Source organism: Salmo salar, chromosome 01 (assembly GCF_965601325.2).
Source record: "Salmo salar chromosome 01, fSalSal1, whole genome shotgun sequence".
In the NCBI taxonomy this organism is placed as follows: domain Eukaryota; kingdom Metazoa; phylum Chordata; class Actinopteri; order Salmoniformes; family Salmonidae; genus Salmo; species Salmo salar.
The window spans coordinates 24,875,451-24,898,292 of NC_138291.1; the positions used below are offsets into that span (position 1 = coordinate 24,875,451).

Sequence of the window (22,842 nt, forward strand, 5' to 3'; positions counted from 1 at the left end):
TTTTCAGTATAATCAATTTTATTATCAATATAATCATAGCGAGGATGAGTCCCCAGCGTCAGTACGGCTGAATGTTAAGGTCACCCCCTGAACTTAGAGGACACCCATCCCACCGCTCCACCGGCTGCCGCGCCTACACTTCCCACAACCGCTGTGGCCACACTGGTGAGTCCTGCAGCTCCTAGAGGAACAACAAGATAAGTCCTATTTATGTCCAAACCACGAGTTAAAATCATGACCTCAAGACAGTCCTGATAAATTCAGTTTCCAATTATTTACATTACATTGAAAAACACAATTTGTCATCTTTACCTGCTGACTGTAGAGCAGCAACAAGACTCCCTGCTGCTACCCCACCTCCATTGGCCACAGCTGCAGAAGACATCATGCCTGCTGCGGTTGATCCAGCTGCAACCCCACCAGCACCGAACCCCATCGCTCCCAAAGCACAAGGGGCCATGAACACTGCTACCGTACCTGTCAGGTCCAAACAAACCTTTTAACAAGCAGCCAAAAACACAGGAGTTCTGGGTCACACCTACCATAAGGAGATATGGCACTACTGTCATGTGCAAGAGGGCAAAATTACAGTGCAGAATGGTCTTCCCATACTGTTATTTAAATTTTAACAAACATTTGTTTTGACAGTGGATTATTTGTATAGTCCACACTACCGCTGCGCTTTCATAGTTCACACTACTGTTAGTTAAGCCATGGGAAGTTCTAGAACCTGCTAGAAGACTCAGACGGTTTTCTGAGGAGTAAGAATGCACTCTGCTGCACCAGACAGATCAGATTTCCACCAAACCAGAGAAAGGGCCATAAATCTAGCCTGCCAGAGTAAGTTTCTCTCTCTCTATCTAGAGAGATGATCATATACACGTTTGTTGATTTGTATATGCTGCTATGTGAATATCCTTTGTTCCTGAGAGAGAGAGATGAGATGTATATAAACTCAGCAAGAAAATAAACGCCCTCTCACTGTCAACTGTGTTTATTTTCAGCAAACTTAACATATGTTCATACAAATATTTACACAAGAGTCAACAACAGACAAACTGAACAAGTTTCACAGACATGTGACTAACAGAAACGAAATAATGTGTTCCTGAACAAAAGGTGGGACAAAATCAAAAGTTAATCAGTCTCTGGTGTGGCCACCAGCTGCATTAAGTAGTGCAGTGCATCATCTCTTCCTCATGGACTGCACCAGATTTGCCAGTTCTTGCTGTGAGATGTTACCCCAGTCTTCCACCAAGGCACCTGCAAGTTCCCAGACATTTCTGGGGGGAAAATGGCCCTAGCCCTCACCCTCCGATCCAACAGGTGCCAGACGTGCTCAATGGGATTGAGATTCGGGCTCCTCGCTGGTCATGGCAGAACACTGACATTCATGTCTTGCAGGAGATCACGCACAGAACGAGCAGTATGACTGGTGGCATTGTCATGCTGGAGGGTCATGTTAGGATGAGCCTGCAGGAAGGGTACCACATGAGGGAGGAGGATGTCTTCCCTGTAACTCACAGCATTGAGATTGCCTGCAATGACAACAAGCTCAGTCCGATGATGCTGTGACGCACCGCCTCAGACCATGACGGACCCTCCACCTCCAAATCAATCTCGCTCCAGAGTACAGGCCTCAGTGTAACAGGCTGACTACGCTCGCGCACATCACGCGAGCGTTGCAAAATAAATTTAGAAATCTATATTATTCAATTATTGCACCCACGCTGCTCGCGCGCCAACAAGCATCTGTGTTGCCAAGGGCTAAAATAGAAGTCAGTTCTAGAGGTCGACCGATTAAAATCGGAATGGACGATTAATTAGGGCCGATTTCAAGTTTTCATAACAATCGGTATTTTTGGCCACCGATTTGCCGATATTTATTTTTTTATTTTTTACACCTTTATTTAACTAGGCAAGTCAGATTAAGAACACATTGTTATTTACAATGACGGCCTAGAAACGGGGGTTAACTGCCTTGTTCAGGGGGGATTCGTTTTTGCAACCTTCGGTTACCAGTCCAACGCTCTAACCACCTGCCTTACATTGCACTCCACAAGGATTAACAGGCTGACTACCTGTAATGCGAGGGCAGCAAGAAGCAAAAGGTAAGTTGCTAGCTAGCATTAGACTTCTAAAAAACGATCAATCTTAACATAATCACTAGATAAACTAGTAATATCATCAACCATGTGTAGTTATCTAACGTGTCCTGCGTTGCATATGATCGATGCGGTGCCTGTTAATTTTCATTGAATCACAGCCTACTTCGACAAACGGGTGTTGATTTAACAAGCACATTTGCAAAAAAAGTACTGTCGTTGCACCAATGTACCTAACCATAAACATCAATGCCTAACAGGAATATTTAGACTTAGTCACCCGTTAGATAAAATACGGAACGGTTCCGTATGTCACCGAAAGAAAAAAAAACTTTTGTTTTCGAGATGATAGTTTCCAGATTCGACCATATTAATGACCCAAGGCTCGTATTTCTGTGTGTTTATTACATTATAATTAAGTCTATGATTTGATAGAGCAGTCTGACTGAGCGGTGGTAGGCAGCAGCAGGCTCGTAAGCATTCATTCAAACAGCCCTTCGCTGTGCTTCAAGCATTGCGCTGTTTATGACTTCAACCTGGGTGGGTATAATTTGTGGAACGTTCCAACAGGAATCTATTCCAAAAACTTCATAAATAACAAGGTTTCCAAAAAACAACGCATACAAAGTTGTATAGCGGCAGAATAAGATACCGGGTAGGGAGTGGTCCATTTCATTGCGTTTTTCACTCATCACGTTTATTCCGAAAAATGTCTGTCCTCACATGTCTGATTGCCTATGGACAAACATTAAGAATAAGCTACGTGGCGAGTTGATGCCTATTCGGCAGCTAGTTAGGTTTGTATGAGTTGCTACTTTGTATGCGTTGTTGGTTGGCAACCTTTTACTTTACGTTTTTTGGAACAGATTCCTGTTGGAACGTTCCACAAATTATACCCACCCCTTCAAGCCTATCAACTCCCAAGATTAGGCTGGTGTAACCGATGTGAAATGGCTAGCTAGTTAGCCGGGTGCATGCTAATAGCGTTTCAAACGTCACTCGCTCCGAGACTTGGAGTAGTTTTTTCCCTTCCTCTGCATGGGTGGCTGTTGTCGATGTGTTCCTGGTTCGAGCCCAGGTAGGAGCGAGGAGAGGGACGGAAGCTATACTGTTACACTGGCAATACTAAAGTGCCTATAAGAACATCCAATAGTCAAAGGTATATGAAATACAAATCGTATAGAGAAATAGTCCTATAATTCCTATAATAATATAATAACTACAACCTAAAACTTCTTACCTGGGAATATTGAAGACTCATGTTAAAAGGAACCACTAGCTTTCATATGTTCTGAGCAAGGCACTTAAACATTAGCTTTCTTACATGGCACATATTGCACTTTTACTTTCTTCTCCAACACCTTGGTTTGCATTATTTAAACCAAATTGAACATGTTTCATTATTTGAGGCTAAATTGATTTTATTGATGTATTAAGTTAAAATAAGTGTTCATTCAGTATTGTTGTAATTGTCATTATTACAAATTTTAAAAAAAGAAAATAAAGAAAATAAAAGAAAAAAATAAATAAATAATAATAAAATAAATTTTACAAATTTATAAAAAAAAAAAATCACCCGATTAATCGGTCTCGGCTTTTTCTGGTCCTCCAATAATCGGTACCGGCGTTGAAAAATCATAATCGGTCGACCTTTCATTATTTATTTGAGGCTAAATTGATTTTATTGATGTATTATATTAAGTTAAAATAAGTGTTAATTCAGTATTGTTGTAATTGTCATTATAAAAAAATAAATATATATATATATAGATAGGCCTTTTGGTCCTCCAATAATCGGTATCGGCGCAGAAAAAAAATCATAATCGGTCGACCTCTATTTCTGACGCAGATCGCGTTGCAAGTCCTGCCTCTCCCATCTCCTCATTGGTTATACCCATGTGGGTGACTAAAATACGAACGAGGTTGGTGGCGGTAATGCACCTAACTTATGAAAGTTGCCAATCTAAATATAAAGTCAAGAGAAGAAAAAGCCTAGAAGGAGAAGCTATGACTAGAAACGATTCAGTTGACCGTTTTGTGTGTGGATTAATTGTCGGAGTAGAGGACCTTGTGCATTTCAGGTAAAATAACAACTCAAATGTTTATATCCCTGGACAAATTAGCTAGAAACAGCAAGCTAGCTAAATAGGACAAATTAGCTAGCAAGTGCTAGCTAGCTAAATTGCCATAAAGGTTTAATGTTTTTCGACCTGTCCCCAAATTAATGTAATTGGTTCAGAGTTTGTTCTGATATTCTAACCTGCGTGTCGTGATCGTGTTTGGTGTGGGGGGACGAAATAAATTTATGGCACACGCGCGCAGCCAGTTTGGGTTCCGTGTAACGCTCATTCCTTCGACGATAAACGTGAATCCAACCATCCCCCTGGCGAGACAAAACCGTGACGTCAGTGAAGAGCACTTTTTGCCAATCCTGTCTGGTCCAGCAACGGTGGGTTTGTGCCCATAGGCGACGTTGTTGCCGGTGAGGTCTGGTGAGGACCGGTCTTAGAACAGGCCTACAAGGCCTCAGTCCAGCCTCTCTTAGCCCATTGCGGACAGTCTGAGCACTGATGGAGGGATTGTGCGTTCCTGGTGTAACTCGGGTAGTTGTTGTTGCCATCCTTTGCAGTTGTTGTTACACGTGGTCTGCCACTGCGAGGACGATCAGATGTCCGTCCTGTCTCCCTGTAGAGCTGTCTTAGGCATCTCACACTACGGACATTGCAATTTATTGCCCTGGCCACATGTGCAGTCCTCATGCCTCCTTGCAGCATGCATAAGGCATGTTCACGCAGATAAGCAGAGACCCTGGGCATCTTTCTTTTGGTGTTTTTCAGAGTCAGTAGAAAGGCCTCTTTAGTGTCCTAACTTGCCTACCGTCTGTAAGCTGTTAGTGTCTTAACGACCGTTCCACAGGTGCATGTTCATTAATTGTTTATGGTTCTTTGAACAAGCATGGGTAACAGTATTTAAAGCCTTTACAATGAAGATCTGTGAAGTTATTTTGATTTTTACGAATCATCTTTGAAAGACAGGGTCCTGAAAAAGGGATGTTTCTTTTTTTGCTGAGTTTATATCTATGTACAAATATATATTAATACTGTCATATCTATACATGTTTCTTTCCCTTTAGAACAAGTTTATTCCTAAATAACTGAAGAGTGTGTGTGTTAATACTATAGGTGGTGGTAAAACTCTGGATGTGAACATATCTGCCTGGTTCTTGCCAGATTGCCTGTAGTGGGGTCAGACCAAAGTACAGTCAGCATTATGTGGTGGGGTCAGACCAAAGTAGAGTCAGCATTAAGTGAGGGCATGTACAGCCAATCGCACAGATGGCTCCAGCTAGCCGTTTTTACAGTCGTATCTGCAACTGTTCATTCTAAGAAGAATTGATAAAAGGATACTTTACCAGTTCCAACTGCCATGGCAATCACAGATACTAAACAGAGGAACAAGCATACATGGGTCATCATCATTATGGTTAACTAATGCAATATTTTTCTTAGACAAAGCAGTTACATTGCCAAAACTTACACCAAACAATGAACTATACTCACCAGACACCATTTTCTTGGATTCAAATAGCTAAAAGTGTGATAAAGATTCAGTTAATGTTGTTGTTAGTGACAAAAGATCTGCCAGCATTCTCACTTAGGCTATAGCAGAAGGACACTGCTGGTACAACGCTAAAACATAGAATACAGCATTATAACAGAATAAATCAAATATGTACATTTTACCTTCCCGTTTTAGGCGTTGTTCAATGGAGACTCTTGGTAGGCTATAATAAATTACAAAAAAAGCAGACAAATCAAAATAAGACCACTTCTTGTAAGATCACATTCAGTTTCAGAATGTTTATTATGATCAAGTCCAGAGTACAGTCAATAACTCTGGTTGCCTACAGTGAGTGAGATCTGTAACTGATCTACTGGACAAATACATTTATGGAAAGCTTCAGAGTTTAACAGCATTGGCATCCAATATGTTGCATTACCGCCCCCAAATGGACTACAATATCAACCCATTACACTGATACAAAAGGGAAAAGGATTACCAAAGATGTACTACAACTAAACCAAGATAAACCACAGCCTGTCGTTTAAAATGGGAACAAACGAGTCAGTAGGCAGAACAAGAAAGGGGGTGGGCAGAGCCAAGCACGAGCTATCGAGATCCTATCTGCTTATTTCCGTTAGGGAAAGACTGCTCTGAAATGCACATGTGCAATAACGCAATACGCCTTTGCACTCCTAAACAATGCAATTTAACAACTTTTACAAAAGGGTCAACTCTACAAAACTTTGTCCACTCTGTTCATAACATATTCTAGTTTTGAGAACTGAAAAATTGTATTGAGATCAAATATTTCATTAATGAGAAAATGTGCAGAATGTCAGACAAAATCCATCTCGTTCCACCTTCTCTCACATATTTGGTAGTGGGTGGAAACACCAAGCGGATGCTCCACATTTATACCTCCGGTGAAATAACTGTCATTGTTCTGTGGGATTACTCCACCTTTATGATATCATAGCGGTCCACAAACCAGTGCATGCCGCCACCTACTGTGCTGGAATGTACGATCAATCATGATATGCCCAATTCAGAACTACATTGAAAATAAAACTCTAAACCAAATAAATCCCCAACTTCTACCACACCATCCCCCAAAAACCCTTCCCAACCCCATTAAACTTCATCTATATCATGCTGAAACACTCCACCCTTGTTCAGCATATCAACCACAATTTCAACAGTAACATCTGTTACCCCAATATCTCTTTTGACGTCTCAACAACCTTCAACCTGGCATTTCTGCTTTGCACAACCATAGTCGTATTTATAGTCTTACCAATAAAATCAAAAGTGGCCTTTGACACCACACATTCATGAGCACCAGATTTCTGAACAGGCCTCGAAACCCTGCCAGGGCCATCAGAAGCACCAGCCCCAATAGTAGGTCCACTTACTACAGGTACATCCATGTCAGCTCCATCAGTCTGACAGTAGGTCCACTTACTACAGGTACATCCATGTCAGCTCCATCAGTCTGACAGTAGGTCCACTTACTACAGGTACATCCATGTCAGATCCATCAGTCTGACAGTAGGTCCACTTACTACAGGTACATCCATGTCAGATCCATCAGTCTGACAGTAGGTCCACTTACTACAGGTACATCCATGTCAGATCCATCAGTCTGACAGTAGGTCCACTTACTACAGGTACATCCATGTCAGATCCATCAGTGTGACAGTAGGTCCACTAACTACAGGTACATCCATGTCGGCTCCAATGGGCCGCACTATAGTTCTAACAATCTGTTCTACGGCCTCTGCAAATGACACATCTTGACTGATCCTTTATCTCTGAGCCTCTCTGTACCTGGCATCCGCCAAATGCTGCACTGTATTCTCTCCCACAATTACTGCACTTAACCTTTACATTGCTTCCACATTCACCGTAATCATGAGCCCCTCCACACATCTTTTCTTTCCTTTACGTTGAACAGCTACATGCCCCATTCTTTGGCATTTAAAACACAGCAGTGCATGAGACAAATTCTCTAATAGTGAAATTAAGGAAACCTATCTGTACTTTTCCCAACAAGACTTTCTCAAACCTCAACATCACTGATAACCTTTCACTTCTTTGACCCTCTTTCCTACTGATCAACCTTTTGGCCTCAATCACTGCCTTCCTTCACATTGTCTTTAACATCATCTGTGAACATAGATATCGGGACCCCAGTGATGACTCCCCTCAATCTAGCATAAGCACCAGGGACATGGCTTTTAACCTTCTTCCCATTAACCTTTTCCATTTTCAGAGTCTACCCTTGCGGAGCCTGGCTACCACACAATATTAATATCTACCATTTCCAATGAACCAAGCTAACTCCCCTTAACCTACCTCTTTCTCTATGGCATTATTTAGTCAGATAGGGTGCAAGTGAGGCCCATTACTCTACCTCAAACAACAACTGAAAATAAATAGTCACCTTGGTGGACTCCCAAATGCTGCTGCTAGGACGGTCCAATTCTGATATTTTTTCACTTGGTCTTTTGACCAATCAGATCAGAAAAATATCTGATACGAAAAGACCTTATGTAATTTATCAAAATACCAATTAGTATAAAAAAAATAATTGGGTTGCCTGTGTAAACACAGCCTTCTTGGCTTATTTGGTGTTTGGCAGCCAACTTCACAGGTTCAAATGTTCTCCTTGATTAGTTAAAGTCATGTGCACCTGAGTCAGACTGCTAGAGTGAAACACCACCAAATGACAATTAGCAGTTAGTGTGTGCAATTGGTAATCAGTGCAGGTGTGGTGATACTGATGGTTTGTTACATAGCAGGTTAGCGGGTTAGGAGAACTAAATCAAATTGTATTTGTCACACGCACAGAATACAACATATATTACTGTGAAACGCTTACTTACAAGACCTTAACCAAAAATTCAGTTTTAAGAAACAGATTTTTTCTTTGGAAAACAAATAAGCAATAATTAATGTGCAACAAAAAAAGTATAGCGAGGCTGCATACAGGGGGTACAGAGTGAATGTGCGGGGGCACCAGTTAGTCGAGGTAATATGTACATGTAGGTAGAGGTAAAGTGACTATGCATGGATAATAAACAGAGAGTAGCAGCAGTAAAAATGTGGGTGAGGGGGACAATGTAAATAGTCCGGGTAGCCATTTGATTAGCTGTTCAGGAGACTTGGCGTTCCAGTACCGCTTGCCGTGCAGTAGCAGAGAGAACAGTCTATGACTAGGGTGGCTGGAGTCTTTGGCAATTTTTTGGGCCTTCCTCCGACACCGCCTGGTATACGCTGCGTGCACAATTAGGCAAATTGTATTCCTCGGGATTAATTTTATTGTTGAACACACACAATGCTCTCAGTCAATCCCAAATGTTTAACAAAGGAAAAGTGAGTTTTGTCTTTCTCAGGGAAATATATAAGTGTGCACAATTGTTAGGCAACTAAATTACAAAAATAATCTCTCAACTCACTTGTTTATTCTAAATTTTTAGAGTAAGTGTAACAGATAAGTAACACAAAATGACAATTATATAACATTTTTGGCTTTTAAAAAATATTCAGTGACCAATATAGCCACCCTTATTTTCAATAACTGCCATGAGCCTTCCATCCATGGAGTCTGTCAGTTTCTTGATCTGTTCACGATCAATTTTCGCTGAAGCAGCAACCACAGCCTCCCAAATGCTGTTCAAAAAGGTGTATCGTCTTCCATCACTGTAATCTCACATTTGAGAAGGGCCCACAAGTTCTCAATAGGATTTAAGTCAGGTGAGGAAGCGGGCCAGGTTGTTATTCAGGCATCTTTGAGGCCCTTGCTGGCTAGCCAAGCAGTGGAGTACTTGGATGCATGTGATGGAGCATTGTCCTATATAAAGAGTCACTTTCATTTCATCTGTCCATAAAACCTTTGAAAAATCTGTCTTCAGGTATTTCTTGGCCAAATCTTGACGCTTCAACTTGTGAATCTTATTCAGTGGTGGTCTTGTTTCAGTCTTCTTGACCTTGGCCATGTCTCTGAGCACTTGACACCTTGTACTTTTGAACACTCCAGGTAGGTTGCAGTTCTGGAATACGGTGGCACTGGAGGATAATGGGTTCCTAGTAGTTTGACGTTTAATTTTTCTCAAGTCTTTTGCAGTTAATTTGCACCTTTTCTTCCCCATGTGTTCTTTGCACCCCAGTTGACTATTCGCAACAAAACGTTTGATTGTCCGGTGGTCACGCCTCAATAGTTTAGCTATTTAAAGAGTTTCGCATCCGTCTGAAAGGCATTTTACATTTTTGGCTTTTCAGTGTCAGTTAAATCTCTTTCTTGGCCCATTTTACCTGAGGTAATGAGGCTGCCTAATAATTATGCACACCTTGATATAAGGTGTTATTCACTTTCGCCACACCCTCCCTCATTACACAAATACATATCACCTGAAAATGATTAAATCCAATAAGCATTCAAGTTTATATGGTTTGGAGTTCGAAAATGTGATTAGAAATAATGATAAGATCAGAATACTCACTTGCCTAATAATTGTGCACGCAGTGTAGAGGTCCTGGATGGTAGGAAGCCTACTAATACAACAGGTTAGGATAATTAATGTGGCAGGTTAAGAGAATAAGGTTTGGGTTAGGAAAAGGGTTACGGTTAGGCTTAGCTAAGATGCTACATTACACTTTAGTCATTTAGCAGACGCCCTTATCTGTGCATACAGTTTCATACTTTTTATTCATACTGGTCCCCTGTGGGTATCAAATCCACAACTCTTGCATTACTTCATGCTCTCGCGCAGGGGATTATCCAGCTAAACAGTTTCCCATGCATTGTCAATAAGGTTTCTAAACTAACCCGGGTGTAATATAATTCCGGCCACTGGTTGGTTTTGTGGCGCTACTCTGATTTCCCCATAAAGAACGCTATAAACAGGGAGAGGTGCATATTATTCTGGCCACATGTTGCTTGTGGTCCAAACACTTAAAAAGACACACCCGTGTCTTATGCCCTCGGGGGAATCCCCGAAGCCATCTTGAAGGAGGGTCCAAATAAAATGTTATTTGTCACATAAACGGTTAGCAGATGTTAATGCAAGTGTAGCAAAATGCTTGTGCTTCTAGTTCCGACCACGCAGTAATATCTAACAAGTAATCCAACTTAACAATTTCACAACTACCTTACACAAACAAGTGTGAAAGAATGAATAAGAATCTGTACATAAAAATATATGAATGAGCGACGGCCGAATGGCATAGGCAAGATGCAGTAGATGGTATAGAGTACAGTATATACAAAATGAAATGAGTAATGTAGGGTATGTCAATATTATATAAAGTGGCATTGTTTAGTGGCTAGTGATACACTTATTACATACATTTCTTCATTATTAAAGTGGCTAGAAATGAGTCAGTATGTTGGCAGCAGCCACTCAATGTTAGTGATGGCTGTTTTACAGTCTGATGGCCTTGAGACAAGCTGTTTTTCAGTCTCTCGGTCCCCGCTTTGATGCACCTGTACTAGAGGTCGACCGATTAATTAGGGCCGATTTCAAGTTTCCATAACAAATCGGTATTTTTGGCCACCGATTTGCCGATTTTTTTAATCACCTTTATTTAACTAGGCAAGTCAGATTAAGAACACATTTTACTTTCAATGACGGCCTAGGAACGGGGGTTAACTGCCTTGTTCAGGGGGGGGATTCGGGGATTCGTTTTTGCAACCTTCCTGTTACTAGTCCAATGCTCTAACCACCTGCCTTACATTGCACTCCACAAGGAGCCTGCATGGCAGGCTGACTACCTGTAACGCGAGGGTAGCAAGAAGCCAAGGTAAGTTGCTAGCTAGCATTAAACTTATCTTATAAAAAAAACTATCAATCTTAACATAATCACTAGTTAACTACACATGGTTGATGATATTACTAGTTTATCTAACGTGTCCTGCGTTGCATATAATCGATGCGGTGCCTGTTAATTTCTCATCGAATCACAGCCTACTTCGACAAACGGGTGATGATTTAACAAGCGCATTTGTGAAAAAAGCACTGGCGTTGCACCAATGTACCTAACCATAAACATCAATGCCTTTCTTTAAAATCAATACACAAGTATATATTTTTAAACCTGCATATTTAGGAAATATTGCCTGCTAACATGAAATTGTGTCACTTCTCTTGCATTCATTGCACGCAGAGTCAGGGTATATGCAACAGTTTGGGCCGCCTGGCTCGTTGCGAACTACTTTGCCAGAATTTTACGTAATTATGACATAACATTGAAGGTTGTGCAATGTAACAGGAATATTTAGACTTAGGGATTCCACCCGTTAGATAAAATACGGAAAGGTTCCGTATTTCACTGAAAGAAAAATGTTTTGTTTTCGAGATGATAGTTTCAGGATTCGACCATATTAAATGACCTAAGGCTCGTATTTCTGTGTGTTTATTATATTATAATTAAGTCTATGATTTGATAGAGCAGTCTGACTGAGCGGTGGTAGGCACCAGCAGGCTCGTAAGCATTCATTCAAACAGCACTTTCGTGCGTTTTGCCAGCAGCTCTTCGCAATGCATTGCGCTGTTTATCAACTCCCAAGATTAGGCTGGTGTAACTGATGTGAAATGGCTAGCTAGTTAGCGGGGTGCGCGCTAATTGTGTTTCAAACATCACTCGAGACTTGGAGTAGTTGTTCCCCTTGCTCTGCATCGGTAACGCTGCTTCGAGGGTGGCTGTTGTCGATTTTTTCCTGGTTTGAGCCCAGGTTCGAGCGAGGAGAGGGACGGAAGCTATACTGTTACACTGGCAATACTAAAGTGCCTATACGAACATCCAATAGTCAAAGGTATATGAAATACAAATCGTATAGAGAGAAATTGTCCTATAATAATATAATAACTACAACCTAAAACGTCTTACCTGGGAATATTGAAGACTCATGTTAAAAGGAACCACTAGCTTTCATATGTTCCCATGTTCTGAGCAAGGCACTTAAACATTAGCTTTCTTACATGGCACATATTGCACTTTTACTTTCTTCTCCAACACTTTGTTTTTGCATTATTTAAACCAAATTGAACATGTTTCATTATTTGAGGCTAAATTGATTTTATTGATGTATTAAGTTAAAATAAGTGTTCATTCAGTATTGTTGTAATTGTCATTATTACAAATAAATAAATATAAAATAAAAAAAATTAATCACCCGATTAATCGGTCTCGGCTTTTTTTGGTCCTCCAATAATCGGTACCGGCGTTGAAAAATCATAATCGGTCGACCTCTAACCTGTACTGACCTTGCCTTCTGGATGATAGCGGGGTGAACAGGCAGTGGCTCGGGTGGTTGTTGTCCTTGATAATCTCTTTGGCCTTCCTGTGACATCGGGTCGTGTAGGTGTCCTGGAAGGCAGGTAGTTTGCCCCCGGTGATGCGTTGTGCAGACCTCACTACCCTCTGGAGAGCCTTACGGTTGTGGGCGGAGCAGTTGCCATACCAGGCGGTGATACAGCCCGAGGATGCTCTCGATTGTGCATCTAAAAGTTTGAGAGTGTTTTTGGTGACAAGACGAATTTCTTCAGCCTCCTGAGGTTGAAGAGGAGCTGCTGCGCCTTCTTCACCACGCTGTCTGTGTGGGTGGAACATTTCAGTTTGTCCGTGATGTGTACGCTAAGGAACTTCCCACCTTCTCCACCATTGTCCCATCGATGTGGATAGGGGGCTGCACCCTCTGCTGTTTCCTGAAGTCGACGATCATCTCCTTTGTTTTGTTGACATTGAGTGTGAGGTTATTTTCCTGACACCACACTCCGAGGGCCCTCACCTCCTCCCTGTAGGCCGTCTCGTCATTGTTGATAATCAAGCCTACCACTGTAGTGTCGTCTGCAAACTTGATGATTGAGTTGTAGGTGTGCATGGCCACAGAGTCATGGGTGAACAGGGAGTGCAGGAGAGGGCTGAGAACGCACCCTTGTGGGGCCCCAGTGTTGAGGATCAGCGGGGTGGAGATGTTGTTACCTACCCTCACCACCTGGGGGCGGCCCGTCAGGAAGTCCAGGACCCAGTTGCACAGTTCGGGGTCGAAACCCAGGGTCTCGAGCTTAATGACGAGTTTGGAGGGTACTATGGTGTTAAATGCTGAGCTGTAGTCGATGAACAGCATTCTCACATAGGTATTCCTGTTGTCCAGATGGGTTAGGGCAGTGTGGTTGCGATAGCGTCGTCTGTGGACCTATTGGGGTGGTAAGCAAATTGGAGTGGGTCTAGGGTGTCAGGTAGGGTGGAGGTGATATGGACCTTGACTTGTCTCTCAAAACACTTCATGATGACGGAAGTGAGTGCTACAGGGCGATAGTCATTTAGCTCAGTTACCTTAGCTTTCTTGGGAACAGGAACAATGGTGGACCTCTTGAAGCATGTAGGGACAGCAGACTGGGATAAGGATTGATTGAATATGTCCGTAAACACACCAGCCAGCTGGTCTGCACATGCTCTGAGGCCGCGGCTGTGGATGCTGTCTGGGCCGGCAGCCTTGCGAGGGTTAACACATTTAAATGTTTTACTCACGTTGGCTGCAGTGAAGGAGAGCCCACAGGTTTTGGTAGCGGGCCGTGTCAGTGGCACTGTATTGTCCTCAAAGCGAGCAAAGAAGTTGTTTAGTTTGTCTGGGAGCAAGACATCGTGGTCCGCGACGGGGTTGGTTTTCCTTTTGTAGTCCGTGATTGACTGTAGACCCTGCCACATGCCTCGTGTCTGAGCCGTTGAATTGCGACTCTACTTTGTCTCTATACTGACGCTTAGCTTGTTTGATTGCCTTGCGGAGGGAATAGCTACACTGTTTGTATTCGGCCATGTTTCCGGTCACCTTGCCCTGATTAAAAGCAGTGGTTCGCGCTTTGTCTCGCACGAATGCTGCCATCAATCCACGGTTTCTGGTTGGGGAATATTTTAACCTCTTACATCTAGACGTTCCGCTAGCGGAACACCTGCTCCAATATCCAATGATAGGCGTGGCGCGAATTACAAATTCCTCAAAAATACAAAAACTTCAATTTTTCAAACATATGACTATTTCACAGCATTTTAAAGACAAGACTCTCCTTTATCTAACCACACTGTCCGATTTCAAAAAGGCTTTACAGCGAAAGCAAAACATTAGATTATGTCAGCAGAGTACCAAGCCAGAAATAATCAGACACCCATTTTTCAAGCTAGCATATAATGTCACAAAATCCCAGAAGACAGCTAAATGCAGCACTAACCTTTGATGATCTTCATCAGATGACACACCTAGGACATTATGTTATATAATACATGCATGTTTTGTTCAATCAAGTTCATATTTATATCAAAAAACAGCTTTTTACATTAGCATGTGACGTTCAGAACTAGCATACCCCCCGCAAACTTCCGGGGAATTTGCTAACAATTTACTAAATTACTCACGATAAACGTTCACAAAAAGCATAACAATTATTTTAAGAATTATAGATACAGAACTCCTCTATGCACTCGATATGTCCGATTTTAAAATAGCTTTTTGGTGAAAGCACATTTTGCAATATTCTAAGTACATAGCCCAGCCATCACAGGCTAGCTATTTAGACACCCGGCAAGTTTAGCACTCACCAATATCAGATTTACTATTATAAAAGTTTGATTACCTTTTGTTGTCTTCGTCAGAATGCACTCCCAGGACTGCTACTTCAATAACAAATGTTGGTTTGGTCCAAAATAATCCATCGTTATATCCGAATAGCGGCGTTTTGTTCGTGCGTCCCAGACACTATCCGAAATGGTAATTCAGGGTCGAGCGCATGGCGCAATTCGTGACAAAAAAAATCTAAATATTCCATTACCGTACTTCGAAGCATGTCAACCGCTGTTTAAAATCCATTTTTATGCCATTTTTCTCGTAAAAAAGCGATCATATTCCGATCGGGAATGTCCATTTAGCTAAACAGAGGAAAGAAAACAAAGCTTTCGGTCGACGTGGGCACGAGCCTGAGTCTCACAGTACTGTAACCAGCCACTACTCAAACGCGCTACTTTGTTTCAGCCAGAGCCTGCAAAGCCACGATTCAGCGTTTTGCCGCCTTCTGAGAGCCTATGGCAGCCGTAGGAAGTGTCACGGGACAGCTAAGATCCTCACTCTTCAATAAACAGAGACAAGAAGAACGACACCTTGTCAGACAGGCCACTTCCTGCATGAAATCTTCTCAGGTTTTTGCCTGCCATATGAGTTCTGTTATACTCACAGACACCATTCAAACAGTTTTAGAAACTTTAGGGTGTTTTCTATCCAAAGCCAATAATTATATGCATATTCTAGTTACTGGGCAGGAGTAGTAACCAGATTAAATCGGGTACGTTTTTTTATCCAGCCGTGAAAATACTGCCCCCTAGCCATAACAGGTTAATAGACGCTGTGGGTACAACATCACCGATGCACTTGCTAATAAACTCGCTCACCGAATCAGCGTATTCAATGTTATTGTCCGATGCTATGCGGAACATATCCCAGTCCACGTGATCGAAGCAATCTTGAAGCGTGGAATCCGATTGGTCGGACCAGCGTTGAACAGACCTGAGCACGGGCGCTTCCTGTTTTAGTTTCTGTCTATAGGCTGGGAGCAACAAAATGGAGTCATTGTCAGATTTTCCGAAAGGAGGGTGGGGGAGGGCTTAAAATGCGTCGCGGAAGTTAGAATAACAGTGATCCAGGGTTTTGCCAGCCCGGGTCGCACATTTGATATGCTGATAAAATCTAGGGAGCCTTGTTTTCAGATTAGCCTTGTTAAAATCCCCAGCTACAATAAATGCAGCCTCAGGATATGTGGTTTCCAGTTTACATAGAGTCAAATGAAGTTCTTTCAGGGCCGTCGATGAGTCTGCTTGGGGGGGATATACACTACTGTGATTATGATCGAAGAGAATTCTCTTGGTAGATAACGCGGTCGGCATTTCATTTTAAGGAATTCTAGGTCAGGTGAACAAAAGGACTTGAGTTCCTGTATGTTGTTATGATCACACCAAGTCTCGTTAATCATAAGGCATACACCCCCACCCTTCTTACCGCAAGAGATGTTTGTTTCTGTCGGCGCGATGTGTGAATAAGCCAGGTGGCTGTACCGACTGATGACGTATCCCGAGTGAGCCATGTTTCCGTGAAACAAAGAACGTTACAATCTCTAGTAGTATGCTCGGGAGCGGTGCGCAATGTGCCCGTCTACGGAGCCTGACCAGAAGACCGCTCCATCTGCCCCTTCTGCGGCGCCGTTGTTTTGGGTCGCCAGCTGGGATCCGATCCATTGTCCTGGGTGGTGGACCAAACAGAGGATCCGCTTCGGGAAAGTTGTATTCCTGGTCGTAATGTTGGTGAGTTGACGTTGCTCTTATATTCAATAGTTCCTCCCGACTGCATGTAATAAAACCTAAGATTTCCTGGGGTAACAATGTAAGAAATAATACAAAATAAAAAATACAAAAAAATACTGCATAGTTTTCTAGGAACGCGAAGCTGCCATCTCTGTCGGTGCCGGAACGATTAGCCAAGCAAGGGAAGTTTGCAACGTAAGCCCCTCAGCCCTCGTTTTAGTCGGCTTTGCGAGTGTACAATTAAGTTCACTCCGGGGCCTGAAACTCTCCATAATTCAATTCGCGACGATTGCACATCAGCTAAAAAAAAAGTCTGCGAAAACTTCAAAACAACATCAATGGAGAATTCAACATACAAGTGTAAGTAAAAACGAATGCAAATAAGTTAAATGATGCTACTACGTAAAAAGTAAATGTTTTCGTTTGGTTACCTTTTGGAAATTGTAGAAATAAAACATTTTCCTTCAGAAGTTCCAGCTATGCAGGCTAATGTTAGTTAGCTAATTAATTTGCTAGCTATCATACAGTAGGCGTATATTAATAATTATATTTAATATAAGTAGACATGCACTCATAATTGTTTGTAGCACATATAAAGTGTGCATATAAAGCACCCACAAGCTACCGGTAGCTGAAAACACCAATCATCGCGTAATGAACGAGTGATGAATTTCTGGCCAAGGGTGGTCCATTTAAAAATCATTATATGGGGGTGATAAGGGACATATATATAAGCCTAGGCAACCGTACCACCTGACATGATACCAACGCCTTACTGACGTTTGCGTGACGCCTGCATCGCTTGTTAATGAAAATCATAATGTGCATGGTTTATATTAATTAAATCTTAACCATTATTGTTAGAAATGTACAATTTTCCCCATGCAAGCAGACATTCCAACGTAGCTACCTTGAACTATAGTGTGGCCTACGACTTGTGTATTTCCTGTTATCGCTAATGGCCTAGAAAAGATGATGCCCAATCTATAGATAGTTTTTCCCTCAACACCTCATGGTATGGTATGATATTTTATCTCGCTGTATACAGATCTAAATGTTGTTAGCCAATCAGAGACTGTTGTTACCAGTTCCTTATCAGACAACCAACAAGAGTTGTGTCCACGGCTTTCAGAGGAGTTTATAGGTGCTTTTCGGTATCCTTGGGATGTCTCTTCAGTCGAATAGAGCAGGTCATAGACTTTCTCAGAAGGTCCGTGCTATTCGGGATCTTTGGGATGTCCATACGTCTATCAAGTATACATTTAAAATTGGTTAAGTTTAGTGTTAGATTAGGGTAAGGATGTCCCAAGGAATCTGGATAGCAGTGGCTGTTCATAGAGTGAGAGACTGGAACGGTATTTGAGAGCTAGGCGGCAACACAGACATTAATTCTTTTTTTAATAAGTGGCAGAAGCAATTTTGAGTGTCTGCCCCAGATAGTTTCCTTAGAGACAATGGAAAATAATTACCACGATGTCCTTGATCCAATTGAAGAGTAAGTAGGCTATTTTTAAGTTGTGATCATTAGGAAATATTTAGGTCTACTGTGTTAACTTTTTAGTGATGGGGCAATATTCGGATGAATGACGTGCCCAAATTAAACTACCTACTACTCGGGCTCAGAAAGTAGGATATGCATATTATTAGTAGATTTGGATAGAAAACACTCTGAAGTTTCTAAAAACTGTTTGAATGATGTCTGTGAGTATAACAGAACTCATATGGCAGGCAGAAACCTGAGAAAAGAAATCCAACCAGGAAGTGGTTTGTAGTTTTTCAAGACTGGGCCTATTCAGTATACAGTGACTTAGGGTTCATTTTGCACTTCCTAAGGCTTCCACTAGATGTCAACAGTCTTTAGAAAGTTGTTTGAGGCTTCGCTTCTATGGTGAACAGAGAGCGAACAAAGGAAGTTGGAAGTTGTTGACTCAGGAAAGGACACGGCCGGGATAAAAAAACGTACCCAATTTAATCTGGTTATTACTACTGCCCAGAAACTAGAATATGCATATAATTATTGGCTTTGGATAGAAAACACCCTAAAGTTTCTAAAACTGTTTGAATGGTGTCTGTGAGTATAACAGAACTCATATGGCATGCAAAAACCTGAGAAGATTCCTTACAGGAAGTGGCCTCTCTGACCATTCCTTGGGCTTCTTGACTCTCTTTATTGAAAAGTTAGGATCTTTGCTGTAACGTGACACTTCCTACGGCTCCCATTGGCTCTCAGAACCCGGGAAAAAGCTGAATGACGTCTTTGCAGCCTCTGGCTGAAAAACATTAGCGCCTTTGGTAAGTGGTCTATCAGAGGACAATGAGACTGAGGCGCGTGCACGAGGCGACCCCATGTTTTTATTTTCTCTCTCTTTGAACTAAAACACAGATTCCCGGTCGGAATATTATCGCTTTTTTACGAGAAAAATGGCATAAAAATAGATTTTAAACAGCGGTTGACATGCTTCGAAGTACGGTAATGGAATATTTAGACATTTTTTGTCACGAAACGCGTCGGGCGCGTCACCCTTTACCCTTTCGGATAGTGTCTTGAACGCACGAACAAAACAGAGGATATTTGAACATAACTATGGATTATTTTGAACCAAACCAACATTTGTTATTGAAGTAGAAGTCCTGGGAGTGCATTCTGACGAAGAACAGCAAAGGTAATAACATTTTTCTTATAGTAAATCTGACTTTGGTGAGGGCTAAACTTGGTGGGTGTCTAAATAGCTAGCCCTGTGATGCCGGGCTATCTACTCAGAATATTGCAAAATGTGCTTTCACCGAAAAGCTATTTTAAAATCGGACATAGCGAGTGCATAGAGGAGTTCTGTATCTATAATTCTTAAAATAATTGTTATGTTTTTTGTGAACGTTTATCGTGAGTAATTTAGTAAATTCACCGGAAGTTTGCGGTGGGTATGCTAGTTCTGAACGTCACATGCTAATGTAAAAAGCTGGTTTTTGATATAAATATGAATTTGATTGAACAAAACATGCATGTATTGTATAACATAATGTCCTAGGATTGTCATCTGATGAAGATCAAAGGTTAGTGCTGCATTTAACTGCGGTTTGGGTTTGTGACATTATATGCTAGCTTGAAAAATGGGTGTCTGATTATTTCTGGCTGGGTACTCTGCTGACATAATCTAATGTTTTGCTTTCGTTGTAAAGCCTTTTTGAAATCGGACAGTGTGGTTTTAGATTAACGAGAGTCTTGTCTTTAAAATGCTGTAAAATAGTCATATGTTTGAGAAATTGAAGTAATAGCATTTCTAAGGTATTTGAATATCGCGCCACGGGATTACACTGGCTGTTGCAAAGGTGGGACGATTTCGTCCCACCTACCCTAGAGAGGTTAACAGGCTAAACTTGTTGAGTACACTCTTTGAGAAAGGGGTTCCAACAGGGTTCTTTGGCTGTCACCAAAGGTGAAAACTTTTTGGTTCTAGGTAGAAGTCTTTTTGGTTCAATGTACAACCCTCTGTGGAATGGAGCCCAAAAGGGTTCTACCTAGACACAGAAGGGGTTCTACCTGGAACCAAAAAGGGTTCTCCTATGGGGACAGCGGAAGAATCCTGTTAGTTCTTAGATAGCACCTTTTTAAATCGGAGTGTAGGCCTATATTGCAGTCGTGGTTCCGTGGATATCTGTGATAAATTAAATTCATTGGTGGTGGTGAGTTAAGAATCAGAAATACTATGAAACATCCCGACTTTCAGCACACATTTGCAAGCAGGAAAGTAACCTGTGTGGGCTGAAGCATGTGTGATCACTGAACATTGACAGGACCAACAAAAAAATAGTTAGGGTTTGGCCGTCATTGTAAATAAGAATTTGTTCTTAACTGACTTGCCTAGTTAAAAGGTTCAATAAAAAAACATGCAAACAAAAGATGACGTGTCTAACTTGCACTGTTATGCAATTATTAGGAGACTAGATACGGTGCTGCATCGATCCCCCCCATTTGTTTTTTACAATGCTGCTACTCGCTGTTTATTATCTATGCATAGTCACTTCACCCCTACCTACATGTACAAATTACCTCAACTAACCTGTACCCCCCACACACTGACTCTGTACCGGTGCCCCCTGTATATAGCCTCATTATTGTTATGTCAGTGTTACTTTGGTAAATAACCACTAGGATACCTGCCGCCCCAATAATGTCATCCATTACCATACCACCCTCCAACTTTTCATTACATCAGCTACTGTTATTGTCAAGTTGTCCTTATCTGCAAAGAAAGAGCAAGAAAACTATCAAACTGAGCACATAATGTGAGCTACACAGATTAGCTAAAAACACTAACACTGCAAACACTCAGAATAAAGGGGACAGCAGCACATGGACAGTTTCCCTCTTCGAGTCCACTACCTGTTGAAAAACAAGTGACAGGCAGAACCTCCCATCCACACAATACCCATCTCTATTCCGCACACCAGAATTCTGTATTTCAGTCTGATTGCCATGTGAGTGTACAAAAAATATGAAAGTAAATTGACACACATGTACCAAAGGAAAATCAATGGTTATGTATTTATGTCTAAAATATTGCTAGATTGGTTTTCATAGCTGTTTCATAAGGTGTTCGCTAATGTAAATTGTAACATATCCCTTGATGGTATTTGTTAGTTCAAGAGGGTAGAGCTGCCGCTTTCAAGGAGCGGGACTCTAATCCGGAAGCTTATAAAATATCCCGCTATGCCCTCCGACGAACCATCAAACAGGCAAAGCGCCAATACAGGACTAAGAACAAATTGTATTACACCGGCTCCGATGCTCGTCGGAAGTGGCAGGGCTGGCAAACTATTAGACTACAAAGGGAAGCACAGCCGAGAGCTGCCCAGTGACACGCCTACCAGACGAGCTAAACTACTTCTATGCTTGCTTTGAGGCAAGTACCACTGAAACAAGCATGAGAGCATTCGTTTTTCCGGACAACTGTTTGATCACGCTCTCCGCAGCCGATGTGAGTAAGACCTTTAAACAGGTCAACATTCACAAGGCCGCAGGGCCAGATGGATTACCAGGACGTGTACTCCGAACATGCGCTGACCAACTGGCAAGTGTCTTCACTGACATTTTCAACCTCTCCATGTCCGAGTCCGTAATACCAACATGTTTCAAGCAGACCACCATAGTGTTCTTGGGGACATGGACTAAGGAAACCTGCCTAAATGACTACCGACCCGTAGCACTCACGTCTGTAGCCATGAAATGCTTTGAAAGGCTGGTCACGGCTCACTACACCATTATCCCAGAAACCCACCCCAATTTGCATACCGCCCCAACAGAGCCACAGATGATGCAATCTCTATTGCACTCCACACTGTCCTTTCCCACCTGGACAAAAGGAACACCCATGTGGGAATGCTATTCATTGACTACAGCTCAGCGTTCAACACCATAGTGCCCACGAAGCTCATCACTAAGCTAAGGATCCTGGGACTAAACACCACCCTCTGCAACTGGATCCTGGATTTCCTGACGGGCCGCCCCAAGGTGGAAAGGGTAGGTAACAACACATCCGCCACGCTGATCCTCAACAAAGGGGCCCCTCCTGTACTCCATGTTCACTCATGACGGCACGGCCAGGCACGACTCCAACACCATCATTAAGTTTGCTGATGACAACAGTGGTAGGTCTGATCACTGACAACGATGAGACAGCCTATAGGGAGGAGGTCAGAGACCTGACCGTGTGGTGCAAGGACAACAACCGCTCCCTCAATGTGATTAAGACAAAGGAGATGATTGTGGACTACAGGGAAAGGAGGACCGAGCACGCCCCATTCTCATCGGCTGTAGTGGAGCAGGTTGAGA

The 22,842-nt window shown here is 42.1% G+C and overlaps 1 protein-coding gene across 5 annotated transcripts in view; it reads right to left on the reverse strand.

Annotated features, from left to right (window-relative positions):
* The window catches only part of LOC106580379 (interferon alpha-inducible protein 27, mitochondrial), a 27,771-nt gene continuing 4,929 nt past the window's right edge, over positions 1 to 22,842 (reverse strand). The window contains exons 2-7 of one of the 5 annotated variants that reach the window (XM_014161584.3): positions 10,176 to 10,223; positions 5,849 to 5,889; positions 5,666 to 5,693; positions 5,518 to 5,547; positions 313 to 477; positions 1 to 181 (exon numbers count right to left, since the gene is read on the reverse strand). In XM_014161584.3, coding sequence (XP_014017059.1) covers positions 81 to 181; positions 313 to 477; positions 5,518 to 5,547; positions 5,666 to 5,675 — 306 coding nt within the window. In that variant the 5' untranslated portion in view covers positions 5,676 to 5,693; positions 5,849 to 5,889; positions 10,176 to 10,223 and the 3' untranslated portion in view covers positions 1 to 80. Of the gene's footprint in view, positions 182 to 312; positions 478 to 5,517; positions 5,548 to 5,665; positions 5,694 to 5,848; positions 5,890 to 10,171; positions 10,224 to 21,200; positions 21,254 to 22,842 lie in introns of all 5 variants that reach the window. The other 4 variants (XM_082971597.1, XM_014161493.3, XM_045715366.1 and 1 more) reach the window with 4 other exon arrangements.